The 16,281-nt window shown below is 47.7% G+C and overlaps 3 protein-coding genes across 9 annotated transcripts; all 3 read left to right on the top strand.

Annotated features, from left to right (window-relative positions):
- On the top strand, positions 1-4,115 carry LOC8085126 (1-deoxy-D-xylulose-5-phosphate synthase 1, chloroplastic). The gene is made up of 7 exons (XM_002441043.2): positions 1-423; positions 566-871; positions 1,059-1,481; positions 2,308-2,581; positions 2,665-3,254; positions 3,355-3,639; positions 3,770-4,115. The coding sequence occupies exons 1-7, from the start codon at positions 295-297 to the stop codon at positions 3,929-3,931; spliced, it is 2,169 nt and encodes a 722-aa protein (XP_002441088.1). The 5' UTR covers positions 1-294; the 3' UTR covers positions 3,932-4,115.
- Positions 4,264-5,927, top strand: LOC8085125 (E3 ubiquitin-protein ligase SGR9, amyloplastic). The gene is given in 3 exon segments (XM_002441042.2): positions 4,264-5,096; positions 5,099-5,189; positions 5,191-5,927. Coding segments are annotated over 3 exon segments (1,113 nt in total). The 5' UTR covers positions 4,264-4,561; the 3' UTR covers positions 5,678-5,927.
- LOC8085124 lies at positions 8,115-15,479 on the top strand. 7 transcript variants are annotated; one of them, XM_021448474.1, is made up of 13 exons: positions 8,115-8,387; positions 8,477-8,751; positions 9,609-9,990; positions 10,071-10,166; positions 10,247-10,897; positions 10,985-11,143; positions 11,244-11,622; positions 11,774-11,857; positions 12,022-12,120; positions 12,199-12,240; positions 12,351-12,416; positions 14,732-15,009; positions 15,096-15,479. In XM_021448474.1, exons 3-13 carry the CDS (start codon positions 9,631-9,633, stop codon positions 15,450-15,452), a joined length of 2,571 nt encoding a protein of 856 aa, XP_021304149.1. In that variant the 5' UTR covers positions 8,115-8,387; positions 8,477-8,751; positions 9,609-9,630; the 3' UTR covers positions 15,453-15,479. The 7 variants fall into 7 exon arrangements, with proteins under 7 accessions (XP_021304149.1, XP_021304152.1, XP_021304151.1 ...); XM_021448477.1 differs by having other exon boundaries at positions 8,115-8,751; positions 11,774-11,851; positions 14,732-14,805; positions 14,896-15,009; XM_021448476.1 differs by having other exon boundaries at positions 8,115-8,751; positions 14,732-14,805; positions 14,896-15,009.

Below are 16,281 nucleotides of genomic sequence, written 5' to 3'. Positions count from 1 at the left end.
ATCCCGCATCCCCCCCCTCAGCACCCGGACCGGACCCGCCGCACTACTGCTCGCTATAGGCAGGCGCATCCCCCGGCGCCTCCACACTCCCCCTCGCTCCCCGCGCCACTTTCCAAATCCCCCTCACCATTCATGCACTGTCAGTGCCACTGTTAGCTCGCAGCTCAAGCTCGCCACTATCATTTGGGGTTAGAATTCTTGAGGAAATCCGTCGAACAGTTGGTTTGCCACCATTGGCAGGCAGAACCTGTTGCATTCTTGAGCTGTTGAGCAGGAGGGGGGGGAGAGGAAGCAATGGCGCTGTGGACGACGTTCTCTGTTCCAAGGGGATTCCTCGCCGTGCCTGCTCACCACGACTCCCATTTCGCTTCGGCGGTGGAGCAGCTCCATGGCCACAAGCTGCTCCAGGCCAGGCCACTCAGGGTAAGCATATTATCCTCTGCCTGCTTTATTACGCAGGCAAGCTTAATTTTCTTGGCTGGCTTTAGGGTGCTTCAGTACGTTCAGCTGCGTTGGTTAAATAAATTTGACGGCCAATGCTTCTGCCGCGCCGCGTGCACTGCAGCCTCGGCGTCATCATCGGCCGGCATGCGTGTCGGCGTCGCTGTCGCCGGAGCGCGAGGCGGAGTACTACTCGCAGCGGCCGCCCACGCCGCTGCTGGACACCATCAACTACCCCGTCCACATGAAGAACCTGTCCGTGAAGGAGCTGCGTCAGCTCGCCGACGAGCTCCGCTCCGACGTCATCTTCCACGTCTCCAAGACCGGCGGCCACCTCGGGTCCAGCCTCGGCGTCGTCGAGCTCACCGTCGCGCTGCACTACGTCTTCAACGCGCCGCAGGACCGCATCCTCTGGGACGTCGGCCACCAGGTACATACGCCATGGCTGTGCTGCCTCTGGCCTCTGGCCTCTGGGCAACGTAACGTGCGCTCCATGTGAGCGTGCCGGGCAGGTCGCGGACAGCAGATCGAGGCTAACCATTATCGATCCGGCCTTTGTTTGTTTGTTTGTTTGTTTGTTTGTTTGTTTTGTTTACGATGAACGATGATGATTGCAGTCGTACCCGCACAAGATCCTGACGGGGCGGCGCGACAAGATGCCGACGATGCGGCAGACGAACGGGCTGGCGGGGTTCACGAAGCGCGCGGAGAGCGAGTACGACAGCTTCGGGACGGGACACAGCTCGACGACCATCTCGGCGGCGCTGGGGATGGCGGTGGGGAGGGACCTCAAGGGCGGAAAGAACAACGTGGTGGCGGTGATCGGCGACGGCGCCATGACGGCGGGGCAGGCGTACGAGGCCATGAACAACGCCGGGTACCTGGACTCCGACATGATCGTCATCCTCAACGACAACAAGCAGGTGTCGCTGCCGACGGCCACGCTCGACGGGCCCGTGCCGCCCGTCGGCGCGCTCAGCAGCGCCCTCAGCAAGCTGCAGTCCAGCCGCCCGCTCAGGGAGCTCAGGGAGGTGGCCAAGGTACACACGTCCTGTCCTGTCCTGTCCGCACAAACCTTCAACGGTCAGGTTAGGCACGCGTCACTCACGTCAAAAAGCAGTGGGTGGCGCACATAAACACGCCTGAAATTCCGAGTAAAATTCGTATCGTGCACATACATGTTTCTCTCTTTTTTTCAAATTAAGATAAATTCACCTCGGGAATGAAATGGGGAATTGTGAACGGGCATCATCAGGCAGGTAGGCAGCAGATGTAACGTACGTGTCAGTATCGCCAGCCATGACGCGAGCTTTGGAATTTCTTGAATCTGCCGTACGAAAGCGCCTGAATGGAACTTGTTAAAACTTAGCAGTACATGCCAAAACAAGCTGCGTCGGATGCAGAGTGACGTGCACTAATCTTCTTCTAGGGGCCATGCATGGACACATGTTCGCCAGAAATGGCGATGCAGCGCATACTAGCAACAATCTGTAGATTCGAGTAGTGCCCACTAGGCTACCTTTGTAGTTTGTACTATAAACAAAGCTGCTCAAAAGGATGGATCGCAACAAGTTGACTCTAGAAATAGTTTAAAATCATCGTCTCAAAATACTCAAGCTGTACTGTATCCATACCGTTGCTTGGCCTATTGAATTTTTTCATCTTGTAGTACTGTATATATACTGGTCATAAAATTGCTTGGCCTAGGCTCTAAGCGGCCCATTCCTGTTGGGCTGAGAAGGACTGTAGAAGGAATCGGTGGCCCATTCTTGTTGGGCCGAGAAGGATTTGTAGAACGAATCGGCGGCCCAGGTTTGCAGCTCTGACCGACCGACACCGACCGTTGGCGTGCTTTTCCTCCTGCAGGGAGTGACGAAGCAGATCGGCGGCTCGGTGCACGAGCTGGCGGCGAAGGTGGACGAGTACGCCCGCGGCATGATCAGCGGGCCCGGCTCCTCTCTCTTCGAGGAGCTCGGCCTCTACTACATCGGCCCCGTCGACGGCCACAACATCGACGACCTCATCACCATCCTCAACGACGTCAAGAGCACCAAGACCACCGGCCCCGTCCTCATCCACGTCGTCACCGAGAAGGGCCGCGGCTACCCCTACGCCGAGCGAGCCGCCGACAAGTACCACGGTTTGTACACACACGCACCATCTCTGTGCGTGATCTTGGTTCGTTCTGGCTTTGACGATGCGTGCGTGCGTGCGTCCCTGCAGGCGTCGCCAAGTTTGATCCGGCGACGGGGAAGCAGTTCAAGTCCCCGGCCAAGACGCTGTCCTACACCAACTACTTCGCCGAGTCTCTGATCGCGGAGGCGGAGCAGGACAGCAAGATCGTGGCCATCCACGCCGCCATGGGGGGCGGCACGGGGCTCAACTACTTCCTCCGCCGCTTCCCGAGCCGGTGCTTCGACGTCGGGATCGCGGAGCAGCACGCCGTGACGTTCGCGGCCGGCCTCGCCTGCGAGGGCCTCAAGCCCTTCTGCGCCATCTACTCGTCGTTCCTGCAGCGCGGCTACGACCAGGTCGTGCACGACGTCGACCTGCAGAAGCTCCCCGTCAGGTTCGCCATGGACAGGGCCGGGCTCGTCGGCGCCGACGGGCCCACCCACTGCGGCGCGTTCGACGTCGCCTACATGGCGTGCCTGCCCAACATGGTCGTCATGGCACCGTCCGACGAGGCCGAGCTCTGCCACATGGTCGCCACCGCCGCCGCCATCGACGACCGCCCGTCCTGCTTCCGGTACCCGAGAGGCAACGGCATTGGCGTCCCGTTGCCGCCCAACTACAAGGGCACTCCCCTCGAGGTACGTACTGCACATACATTGGTGGTCACTTTTGCTGATTTTATTATCAAATCGGGGATCTTCAATCAATTTTGTTAATCGGCATTCGTATATAATTTAGGTCGGCAAGGGCAGGATCCTGATGGAGGGCGACCGGGTGGCGCTGCTGGGGTACGGGTCGGCAGTGCAGTACTGCCTGGCCGCGGCGTCGCTGGTGGAGCGCCACGGCCTCAGGGTCACCGTCGCCGACGCGAGGTTCTGCAAGCCGCTGGACCACGCGCTGATCAGGAGCCTGGCCAGGTCCCACGAGGTGATCATCACCGTCGAGGAAGGCTCCATCGGAGGCTTCGGCTCGCACGTCGCCCAGTTCATGGCCCTGGACGGCCTCCTCGACGGCAAACTCAAGGCAAGTTACGACGACGATACCTGCTCCCTCAGTCCGTCGTCGCCCTAATGATAATGAAACATTCGTTCTGAACTCCATCGTCAGTTCAGGCTGACAAGTGATGAACTCGGCTTTTGTTTGGGTGGTGCAGTGGCGGCCGCTGGTGCTTCCTGACAGGTACATCGACCATGGATCGCCGGCAGATCAGCTGGCCGAGGCTGGGCTGACGCCGTCGCACATCGCCGCCACGGTCTTCAACATCCTGGGGCAGAACAGGGAGGCTCTTGCCATCATGGCAGTGCCGAACGCGTAGAAATTTGTGGTGATCTGGGCCTATAGAGATGCTTGTACATTTTGTCGTTAAGTAGAATGGCAGCACGATCGACGGAGATTAGTCTTGTTTGGATGAAAATGTCGCGGGAACAACAGTAACGGTTTTCGCTATGTATTCTTCTGACATTAAAATAGGAATGAGATGTTCTTGCGTCAGTTTGCAATGCTTGTCCATTGCCATGGTGAACGACGGTAGGTATTGCTTATCCATTTCAATGCTAGGGTGGAGGAGAGAAAATATTAGAGAGAGTAGAAGCGGACTGTTTATAGGTGGTTTAGGCACAAGAATCAAAGAAGTTTGTGAGAGAGATAAGTGAGCCATATATTAGAGCCAAATGTTTGACTATAAGTCAAGTGATTAAAGCCAAGCTAGAAGTAAGTTGTTTCATACTTGTCTCTAAGACACTCTTTTTTTTCTATTTCTCCTCACAACACTTGCTATTTGGGTCCACCACTACCTATCCATCAGTGCTTAGCTTGGTGCTTACATGAGAGCCAAGCTATCATCTCTCCCATATCTTCTCTCCTTCACAACAGCATTAGTTTGACTATAAGCCTTTTATTATACATGCTTTTAATAGTGATGAGCTAACCACTACTTACTATATGAATGAGTAAAAAAACTATAAAGAAACAGTCGACAGCCGGCTTTCTTATTATTTTTTTATTAAAAATCCCCCCGTGGCAGTACAACTGTACACGTGTAGATTTACACAAGTTCCGAGACGCATTCGAGTGCCCTCCAAAACCCAGGCATAAATACCGACACCCTGCAAAAAGTGTGTGCATTTCCCACCAGCTCACTCCACCTCCCACTCCAGTACTCCACTGCTCTACCACCCCGATCCCGATGGACGCTGGCCACAGCCATGGCCAGACGCCGCCGCCGCCGACGCAGTCCTCCACGGAAACCCTGATGGCGGCGCTCCTCAACGTTCCAGCCGCGCACCTCCCCGGCCTCGCGCGGGCGCTGGCCGCCGACGCGCGCCGGCTGCGATCCCGCCTCGCGTTCCTCCTGCTCTCCACGCCGCACTTCGCGCGCGCGCTCGCGCGGCTTCGCTCGATGCCTCTCCCCGCCAAGGCCGCGCTGCTCGGCCGCGCCCTCCTCCGCTCCCTCGTCCTGCTCCTCCCGGCGCTCTGCCCCGACCACGACGCCTACCACCACCTCCTTCTCCAGCCGCCCGACCTCGACGCCGCGCTCCTCCTCCTCGCCATGTGCGACTCCTACTCCCCCGCGGCCGCCAGCTCCTCCCCCGTCGACTGGCGCGCGGTGATCGTGGACGACGTGGTGGCGTCCGCGCTCTCCGTCTCCGGCCTCGGTGCCACGCCCTGGGCCGCACTGTGCCCCTACGTGGACGCGGCCGCCAAGTGCCGCCGGTTCGCGGACGTCGCCGCGGTGGCAGCTGGCAGCGACGGCGGGACGACGACGAAGGACGGCGAAGGGAGCGGGGCCGCGTCGTACGCCGCCGTGCTGGCGCTGCCCCCAGCGGCGGGCGACGGCGCGCCGTGCGCCATCTGCCGGGAGGAGATGGTTGCTCGCGGTCGCGGACGCGGCGTGTGCGGGCTCAGGCCGTGCGGGCACCGGTTCCACTGGCGCTGCGCGCTGCGCTGGCTGGCCCGGCGCAACACCTGCCCGTGCTGCCGCGCCGAGCTGCCCGCCGAGGACCCGCTCGCGGAGACGCGGCGGCTGTGGCGGGGCGTCGAGAGGATGGCGCGCGGCGGGTGAACTGGTGAAGTGTACATGAACATGATCGATGGGACGCCGACGCACTTGTTGGTTGCTTTCGTCTGTCGCGGTACGTGGTTTCAAGTACTAGTGTCAGATTCTGGGACGACGGCGATGGCTCTCCCTGTGGCGCTGGGACCCTGTGGACTGTGGATCATACCGAATAATGATGTGCAATTATTTTGTAAGATAAACAAATAAAACTGTGAAGAACATGCTTGAGATTGTCGCTTGCTAATTGTTGGCCATATATACTGCGTCATGAATTATTAGGACTGAGGGTGAATGATTTGGTGACCTTTTTTAAGGGCAATGATTTGGTTAGTTTTGTATTACTAGTTTGTGTGGGTCAGATTGATGTTCAAGTGAGTATGGGCATCCGCAATAGTAATGGTTAGAGCTAGTTATAAGCCAAGTTCTTCAATAGTAGTACTACTCTATAACTTTTAGCATATATATTTAATACTGATAGTCTCACATAACACTCTCCTATAATCTTAAAATATGTGTAAGAGTTTAGCTTTTAATCAAGAGCTAACTACTCTTCTCTAAAAATTTTGAATCTAAGGCCTTGTTTAGATTAGAGACGAAATTTTTTTTGGTGTCACATCGGATGTGTCGGAAGAATGTCGAGAGAGGTTTTTAGAAACTAATAAAAAATAAATTACATAGCTCGTCTGGAAACTGCAAGATAAATCTATTAAACATAATTAATCTGTCATTAGCACATGTGGGTTACTGTAGCACTTAAGGCTAATCATGGACTAACTAGGCTTAAAAGATTCGTCTCGTGATTTTCAACCAAACTGTGTAATTAGTTTAATTTTTTATCTATATTTAATGTTCTATGCATGTGTCCAAAGATTCGATGGGATGGATGAAAATTTTTTGGATGGGCAACTAAACAGGGCCTAACTCTCCTCTAACCTAGAGTTCGCGAAAAGAAATTTTTTGAATATCACATCAGATATCCCGACACACATTTGAAGTATTAAACGTAGAGACTAATCAAAAAATAAATTACATAGCTCGTCTAAAAACTACGAGACAAATTTATTAAGCCTAATTAATCCATCATTAGCATATGTTGGTTACTATAACAATTATGACTAATTATGGACTAACTAGACTTAAAAGATTCATCTCACGATTTACAACTAAACTGTGCAATTAGTTTTTTTCTCTATATTTAATGCTCTACCCATGTGCCAAAAGATTCGATGAAATAGATTTAAAGTTTTTGGGTGGTAAACAAGGCCTAACTCTAAGAATTTTTTCTATAACCTAACTCTAAGAAAAACTTGTAGAATTTTTAATCTAGTAGACTAGAGACTAGTTAGGTAGGCTACTCTTCATTTAGGGCACTCACAATGTAGACTCTATCATAGAGTCTAAAGTTATTTATTACCTCGAACAATGTGGCACTCATAATGTGGACTCTATCATGGAGTCTTATTTTTTCTACCTCTTTCTTCAATAAATATGTTGTCACATCAGCAAAATATTATAAATAATATATAATTAATTGTGTTGGACTCTGTGATAGAGTCTTGCATTGTGAGTGCTCTTATGCAGCAGTTTCATCGGCCACTCTATCTCGAGCCTTCTATGGCTATGTTTGGTTAGGCTAGTTAAATTTTACCGCCTATAATATTAAATATTTGGATGCATATATAAAATACTAAATATAGATTATTTATAAAACTAAAAACACAGCTAGAATAATTTGTGAGACGAATCATTTAAGTCTAATTACTCCATGATTGGATATTAACCGATAAATTAAATAAAAATACTATAGTATCTGTTAAACTTTAACACTTGCAACCAAACACGCTCTAAGAGCAAGTATAATAACAAACTTGAATGCTGAGGTTGTAAGCTTACAACCGGTTTAGACATAAGAGCCGATAAGTGAGGCCTTGTTTAGTTCACTCCAAAAACCAAAAAGTTTTCAAAATTCCCTGTCACATCGAATCTTTCGGCACATGTATGAAGCATTAAATATCGATAAAAATAAAAACTAATCGTACAATTCAACTATAAACCGCGAGACGAATCTTTTGATCATAGTTAGTTTATGATTGAACAATATTTGCCACAAACAAACGAAAGTGCTACATTAGCGAAATCCAAAATCTTTTCACATCTAAACAAAGCCTGAGCTATATATTAATGTTAAAGGAGCTAACTATTATACGGTATACGGGTGAACTGACAGCTACGCTACAAGAATCTATACAACAAACAACCAGCTATACTATTAACTTTGCTCTAAGCAGCTATCTCCTCTTCAAGCTGCTGTCAATGCAATATATTAATTAATGAAAAACAAACATTAAAAAAATATCTACCATTCTGAGGTCTGGGCGTTCAATACTTATTATACAATGCCACGCCCCTCCCCTGACGTGTTTAATGTGGATAATGATCACTGGCGTAACTGCGTAAGATTTTCGTCTTGATGAACCCTCGTTAATGGCGCCAGCGTCGTTCTGGCCTTCTGGGAGAAAACCCCTCCGCTCACCGTCTCCATTAGCACCCGAGTCGACGCCCCCCCACTTCCGCCCTGAGACTCCCGTATAGTGCATTAGCGCATCGCCATTCGTCCTCCGTCGAGTCCCGCCGGAGGCTACCGGGCTGGCAACGCCCACCGTCGTCTCTGCGCCGCGCCTCCGCCCGTTTTCCTCCGCCTCCGTGCTCCAGCCAGGTTAGGCGTTCGTTCGTCGAAACCAGGAGCGCCGCCCCTCCCGTCGTCCTTGCTTCCCCGAATTTCATCCGCCTCGGTGGTCCAAGCAGGCTCGGCGGCCGTCGAATCCGGCCGGACCATTACCGGCGGTTAGCGTCGCTCCTCTCCGTCTCTGCTCCCGTTACTCCCGCTCCTACACAGAAGTTTTGTCGACGCTACTGGCTGGAGAAGACCACGGATTCGCCTCCAACACTCTACGTCTACTATCCTCGGAAAAGATCCGAGGGTCGCCCCCAATAACACCTGCCAAGAACTTACGGAGAAGAGACTGGAATCGCCCCCAACACAACAGTACCCACCTCCACATCGAACAGATCCACAATCGGTGAGTGTCCATGGAGTCCTTTTATTGGCGTAGGAAATAAATTAATCCCTCATGTGCATTCAGTTCTATATTTTGTTGCTAGGCTTTGAACATATCAATTTTTGTTGAGCCATTGACACCAGAGCATTTTATTAGTGCCCTACCCCTAGCAAATAGACCAGTGATACTCGCTTTGCCGTATTTAGAAAGCATTGGAAGTTTATCCTTGTCTCACGTTTGGAAATAAAATGGCACCTGTACTCACGCCCTAATTTGCAGGGCCGAGGTAACAGTGTTCTATCCTCACGATGCTTTGGTAGTTTTCTTTACCTCAGTTAATAATTAATTCATTAGCTGCACAAGTAGGTTAATTTTCATTGATGAGGGAAATGCAAATTGTGTCCATAGCTGAACCAAATTTGATATCCCTGGAGTCCTCTTGTTGGTGTATGAAATAAATTAATTACCCTTTTTGAATTACAGTCTGATCTTTTTCATATTCTTTCAACCAATCTCATATAGATTTCGGTTGATCCATTGTCATCGATGCATTTTATTACTGCCCCACCCCTAGCAAAATAGATCAACGATGATTGCCTTGCAGTATTTTATCCATCGGAAAGCAGTAGTAGTTTATCATTGTCTCACGTTTGGGATTAAAATTCACACCTGCACTATCGCCTTAATCTGCAGGGCTGAGAGATAGCAGTGTCTTGTTGCTCTAATCTTTATCCTCACAATGCTTTGGTAGTTTTCTTTTACTCATGTAATAATTGAATCCATAGCTGCACAAGTAGGTTATTTTCTAGTGATGATGGACATAACAGTTCCTGCTTCCTCTCATACACCGCAATTCACCCTTAACTGCTTCTTTTCAGTGTGATCCACCCTCAGTGCAAGATGAAGCAAAAACTTGATCACGTTCCTGAACGTGTTACAACAATTACTATATCAAACAGCCAGCAGTTTTATGAGATTCAAATTCCACTTTCAACTGGAGACAATGGTGGCATGGCAAGCTCAGCGAACACCAATGCAGATGGTACTCATGATGCATCTGGTTCAATTCATGAGCGCGTTGTTCCAAGACACCACCAGAAGAAAACCATACCAAATAAATTTCAACAGAAGGGGGCTCAGTGTTCTTCTGCAGCAACCCCAAAGAGGAGAACACCCGATACCTCACAGCATGAAGACCTTCTTTCTGGTCCGACCAGACGCTCACCAAGGCTAGCTGCATCGCAAGACAATGACGACGATGTGAGTTCAGGTTTACTGCTTTAACAATCTCCCATTTACAAATGATTGTATATGTTTGATCATACTTCACTTCCATCTAGGATTTCGAACCAGCAATAAAACGCCTAAGGCTGAAAGTTCCTGCTCACAAAGATCCTAAATCAAAGAAATCTTCACTTCCATCCATACAGGAAGAGGTGAGCTAAACTGGCTTTACACATGAAGATGTATAACTATCCATTTGTATGTCCACATTGATATAATTTTACTCCCATAGGACGATGATGGTATACTGGGTAAGATTAACTCCTGCTGCACTCCCAATCATGTGCTCGATGCCATCAATAAACTTTCAGAACCACAGAAGAATAGGGTTCACGAGCTTGGTTGGGGTAAATTTCTAGAAATCGCTATAGATTGTGTGGAGAGCAGGAATCTATTTCTTTATTTGCTGGACAGGGTGGATATAGACAGCATGTTTTTACGGGTCCCACCCAACATTGAACTACCTATCAACAAGGCAGCTGTTCATGCTGTGCTTGGTGTGCCAGCTGGCACAGAGGTAATTTCTAAGAAGTCCAGCAAGGAACTTTCTAATGCGAAGAGAGAGCTTATGGCTCAGCTTGGAATTGCAACAAACAAAATCACAGTCCCTCGGCTTTTGGAAGAGGTGGCTAAGGGAAATGCTGATGACCTCTCAATGAAATGCTTCTTCCTCGTGATCTTCAACAGGTTCTTGTTTCCAGGGTCAGCATTTGACATCGCAAACACAGACTTGCAGTTCATTATGGATTTTCAAAACTTTGGCAAGGTTGATTGGCAACAGGCTGTGATAGATCATATCAGAACCTCTGCGAAAGAGTGGCAGTCTCCTGGTGCCAAAAACACAGCTAACCCTACAATTCGATCATGTGCTCCATTCCTCTTAGTAAGTACCATTCACCATGCATTCTATCTCCCCCCTTAATGTATTTTTTATTGTTCATCATGCATCAGCACTCGTTTGTACATGTAGATTTACTACCTCGAGAACCTGGATCACCCACTCAATGACAACAACCACCGGATGGTTGTGCCAAGGGCTGCTGTATTCTCAAAGCAATATATTTCTACGTTGACCAATGCAGATAGGTGGGCCGACAAATATGATCGCATATGCTACGGCAAACTCCGGGTTCGTTTTAAACCACTCCATCATTTAAAGAACATCCTCTACATTTTTGTTTTTTGATTCCTTCAATCATATGAGATGTAACAGCTTGTTTTGCATCCAGCAAAAAAATCCCGTTGGTTCAGCTTACCAAAAGGTATACACCATGCAACATACTGCGGTCCCTGCATCGTTCCAATTACCTCAGTTGAGCGACCTGCTCAAAGGTGTCTTGGATAATGTGGCAGCCAGTACAAACCCTCATTTCCTACAACTTATTACGACGGTCGACCGTGACATTCGTGCCAACCAGAAGGTCATACATGAGCTCCATCACACAAATGAGTGCCTCTTGATCAAGTTTTCAGAAGATGTCAAGGAACTACTTGCAAATGCCTCTATTCCTACCGTTACAGAGGTTCAACACCAGACCGGGCAGCAGACAAGACCAGAGAGTAGCACACGTAACTTACAAGAGCCTACCTTACAGCGTAACGACAGTAGTACGTTCAATCCAAACTATGAGATTATCCTCTCTTTCACATACTACTGATTTTAGTATATGCTCTCTTATTTATTGTTTGTTTGCTTATTATCGCTACTGCTCACTACTCTCATTTGTATATATTCAAACTGCAACACAAATATCTTCAGATTTGGCTGGTCCGAGTCATACAGAGACCGCAACAGTGCAAGTTGAACAGCCAGCGGATGCGACACAGCCACTTGCTGGTCTGGGTACATTTTAACCTCATCGTTTTGCATACTAATGTTTTTTAATGCATGTTATTACCAAGTTTACCAATTTCGGCCGATTATAATGCATGCTTTCTTATATATTGTCAATTCAACACTATTGCTCATACACGTGTTAATGTTATATGTATTTATTCAAACTGCAGGCCACGTATCTTCATGTTCAGCTGGTGCGAGACAAGAAGAGATTGTTGCATTTCGAGATGAGCAGGTAGCTGAACAGGAGCAGCCACTCACTGATCTAGGTATAAAATTACAGACTAACCTCCGGATATCCATATGCATAATAGAATCCATACCTCTTAACGTCTGATATGTCGCAGTTGATGATCATAGTGTCAGTAACCAGCGTGCTACTGCAAACGGTACACCTCATATTCACGTTCATTATTACCGCAGCACCTGTCTTCATTTATTTTACATTTTACTTTTCAAACTGGATGTGTAATCACAGGGGTTCATGTTGTAACAACAGGCCTAAACATTCTGACAATGGTCTGCGAGCAGCTTGGGAAGCAGCCCCACGGATCAGCTCACTTAGGTACACGGTTTTATCAACACATGTCTATTTTAATCTACTGACTATTCATAGGGCCTATGTTCTGTAAAATAAAACAAAGTAGATTGACAACTGCAGAAAAAATCTTGAAACTCACCAAAAGGATCTTAATAGCATCCCAGCGGTTAGTGAAGTTTCGGTCTGCTATTCATTGTCATCTCATTTCCTCCTATCAGTATTAATTTTATATTATTCATGATCCATACAAAGATGCAGACCATTTCTCTTACTAATCAAACACCAAGTCAATTATTTTTTTTGATCCGTTACTTATATGGTCGATGAACGTGTACGATTTTGTACTGTCTTTGCTGGCATCAGTAATAAAATACCCATCTGATATTATGAGTAATAAAAAACAATACTATTAGTAAAAATACAGTGTCCGAGACCGACGCGCCGGGAGTAACACAGTAAATTTTACTGCACATCGGTCCTGACAGAATTATTTATACACCCAAATGATATTATTAGCAATAACAAAAATTCCCTATCCGATGAACGGACGCCCCGGTGAATAATAGAGTTAATTTTACTCTATCAGAATTATTTAGAGACTCAAATGATACTATTAGAAATAAAAAAAATTCCTGTCCGAAGACTGGACACGCCCCAGTGAATAGCAGAGATACTATTAGAGCAAGTATTATAACAGGCTGTAAGCCGGCTAAATGCTGAGGTGGAGGAGGAGAAGAGAAGAGAGGGTAAAAGCGGGCTGTAAGCTTACAGCCGGCTCAGACACAAAAACCAAGAAAGTGTGTGAGACAGACAAGTGGGCCACGTATTAATATTGATGAGCTAACCATTATACAAGTGGGCTGCAAGAAGGCTGTAAAGAAACCTTACAGCCAGCAGCTGGCTATATTATTATCCTTGCTCTTAGGTTGAAATAAATCAATAATATCCAGGCAGTTTAATGACTTCCGATCTATTGTTAATCATCATATCATGGTTTCCAATCAGTATTTAATAAACAATATTCTTAATGCATACAAAGTGTCAGACCATTTGTCTTGCTAAACAAATCAACATAATAACATTACTCAGGGCAGTCCCAATGGAAGAAATCAGTAGCAGTTTCTACAGCATAGGACACTGTGCCAAGAAACTATTCTTTCCAATGCAAGATTTTCTTCTATTGTCTAAACAATAAAACAACCAATCAATCACCGTGATCACCTCTCTAGCATACGGATCTTTTATGCAGAAACCACATGGATGAAAAAATATGCTTCGAAAAGCAAGGGCAGCCCAGCTCTCGCTTGTGATTGCGGCGACCTGGTGGTCAGGTCATCGGGGCGTTGGGCTTGTGCTTGCACGTTTGTTGCGACAGCGGCGGCGGCTAGGCGACAGCGACCTAACGCATCCGCGTGGCAGGGCATCAACTGCTGGCAGTGTGGCTGTGCATCTGGACTGCAGGTCCGGCTTGCCCGTGAGGAGGAGCGGCATTCTCCAAGGCATGTGTGCTTGCAGCAGCAGCGTCCGGGCGCGGCGGCCGGCATCTGCGAGGCCGAGGTGGTCGCAAGTAACCGCGTGTGAGGCGGGTGTCAAGCGGCAGCGTGCGTGAAGATGGATTGGCGAGTCGGCGTCGAGCTTGTGCGGCCACACGTGAGCCCGACGTCCTCCACCCATGCGTGCTTGCAGCAGCAGCGACCAAGCACCGCAGTCGGCATCTGCGAGGCCGAGGCGGGTCGCAAGCGGCCGCGTGCGAGTAGCAGAACCAGGGCGCGAGAGGAAAATTGGCGGCGGCGGTGGCGCACTGGATCCGTGTGGAAGCCGCTCGACACTACTCGAGTCTCCCCAACGGGGTTTGCCTGGTTTCTTCACGCATCGATGCTAGCGTCGACTTGGTTTCTTCAGGAAGAAATCGTTTCTTCATTTTGTAATCTTTCTCTTCATTAATTCTTTTGCCAGGTAATTAATAGACATAGAAACTATCATAAATACTCCATTGGACTGCCCTCATACGTCCCATGGACGTGCCTACTTTTTACTGATGTGTTGGGCGGCGTCATTAATATTAATATAACCATATACCACTGGGTGTGGCTGTTCCTGCTTGTTCCGAAATATAGACTACGTACATGCAAGTTGTGTCGCGCATATTTATGCCCATAATCTTTACCACCGCAATTATGGTAGTATTATTCTGCATTGAATGCATGTATTAATTAAGACCGGCAATATAGCAGTGCCGAGTAATTTTGCATTCCAGTGACCCTACATTTGAGACTGAATAGTCGCTATGCACCGCTGTTACTTTCTTGCATGCACCTGTCTTCATTTTCATCACAAAGATATGGGAGGCCACCATGAGGACAGTCTTATTCGCAAGGAGCACCGGTGGGCTGCTGCAATGGCATCACATAGCGTGAGGGGTCCTTCATCGTCTATGCAGCTACCAGTCACAGGTAGTCAGACTGGAGTGTCTCAACCATTGCCCATGCCCATACCCATACAGGTCACTCCAGAAGATCTTGATCATAAAGATGCCATCGACACACCTGCTACACCACCAGCTACGCTCTCAGCTGCTGAAATCGTCACACCCGAAGTTGGGAAGACATACACACATGTGAGCCTTTTCGTTTTTATATTTTACTCAACTTTTATGATAAAAAATAGTATTTGTTGTTTAAAATTTTTGCTTTTTCTCAACAGCCCCCAGCATTGCCAGAGGATATGATCCCAAAGGTGGGGCTGTTATTCGACACTGAAGAGCATGCATACGAGATGTTCAGGAGATATGCCGTAGCAACTGGTTTCCCAATTAAGTGGGCTAGGAAAAAACGTACTGTAAGGGACATATCCTGCTCAATGTCTGGAACATGGAAATACTATAAGCCTGAACAACAGCGCACTCGCAATAAGTTCACAAAGAAGACCGGCTGCAAAGTTTACATGAAGCTCAAACATGTGTCTGACATGGAAGGTAATTACAATGGCAAGGTTATTATAGACAAGATACAGCTTGACCATAACCATCCACTCTCAGACGAACTTATCAGATTTGAGTGAAACAAAGAACTTATCAGCTTGAGCCTCCTTAGTCCTTCAAGTACCAGCACAAGAACTTATCAGCACAGGGCATTATATAATATTTTCTTTTATAATAAGTTAACGAAGAATGTTTTTCTATATCACATAAATCAAATTTGAGTGAAACAAAGATGGAGTTAGTGCCACGATGCACAGATTCAGTCTAGGGATCCGTGCGTGCGCAAATGCCATCTTTTGGTGAGGTGGACGTACGGCCGGCCTCGCCGAAACCTCACCTCAGACCTTCACTTCACGTGATCAGGCTTCACGAAGGGTCAAAGCCTCGAAAGGAGAGAGAGGGGGCAATTTTTTTCATTTTTAATTCTTTTTAATCACGCCAGCAGCGATGGTGTGACCAAATAACGTTGTTATGCCATATACATTGGCACGACAATATACAATATATTAGACGACCTCTCTGACGTAGAAAATATTGTCACGTCACTCCTATTGACGTGACAATATTATTCTGTCGCGCCACCGAGAGTGGCGTGATAAGACAAAGTTTTTTAAAAATCATAACTCTTTGACACAATATCGGATAAAAATAAAATTTATATGGAAATATAGCTCTCGATGACATCTACAACTTTGTAGTTTTATCTTTTTTCATTTAAGAATGCTAAGATGCTCAAAAAATAATATAAACTTTTAGGAGCATAATAACCTTGTACTTGTGCTTGTCATATTAGAAAAACAATAACTTTTATATGAAAATTGTAGCTCCCAATGAAATCTACGACTTTATAGTTTTAAGTTTTCATATTTAAACTCGTTAACATACTCTAAAAACTAATATAATGTTTTA

This window comes from Sorghum bicolor, chromosome 9 (genome assembly GCF_000003195.3).
Source record: "Sorghum bicolor cultivar BTx623 chromosome 9, Sorghum_bicolor_NCBIv3, whole genome shotgun sequence".
Lineage (NCBI taxonomy): Eukaryota > Viridiplantae > Streptophyta > Magnoliopsida > Poales > Poaceae > Sorghum > Sorghum bicolor.
The sequence above is the reverse complement of the archived record's forward strand: the minus strand, read 5'-3'. Positions and strand labels throughout refer to the sequence as shown.

Bases quoted from the DNA above. Each gene is read 5' to 3' on its own strand.
- LOC8085126 (XM_002441043.2), top strand. From the start codon at position 295: ATGGCGCTGTGGACGACGTTCTCTGTTCCAAGGGGATTCCTCGCCGTG. The intron at 1,482-2,307 runs GTACACACGTCC...TTCCTCCTGCAG, and splicing joins AGCTCAGGGAGGTGGCCAAG to GGAGTGACGAAGCAGATCGG. The intron at 2,582-2,664 runs GTTTGTACACAC...GCGTCCCTGCAG, and splicing joins AGCCGCCGACAAGTACCACG to GCGTCGCCAAGTTTGATCCG.
- LOC8085124 (XM_021448474.1), top strand. From the start codon at position 9,631: ATGAAGCAAAAACTTGATCACGTTCCTGAACGTGTTACAACAATTACT. The intron at 12,241-12,350 runs GTACACCTCATA...TTGTAACAACAG, and splicing joins CCAGCGTGCTACTGCAAACG to GCCTAAACATTCTGACAATG. The intron at 12,417-14,731 runs GTACACGGTTTT...TTCATCACAAAG, and splicing joins CCACGGATCAGCTCACTTAG to ATATGGGAGGCCACCATGAG.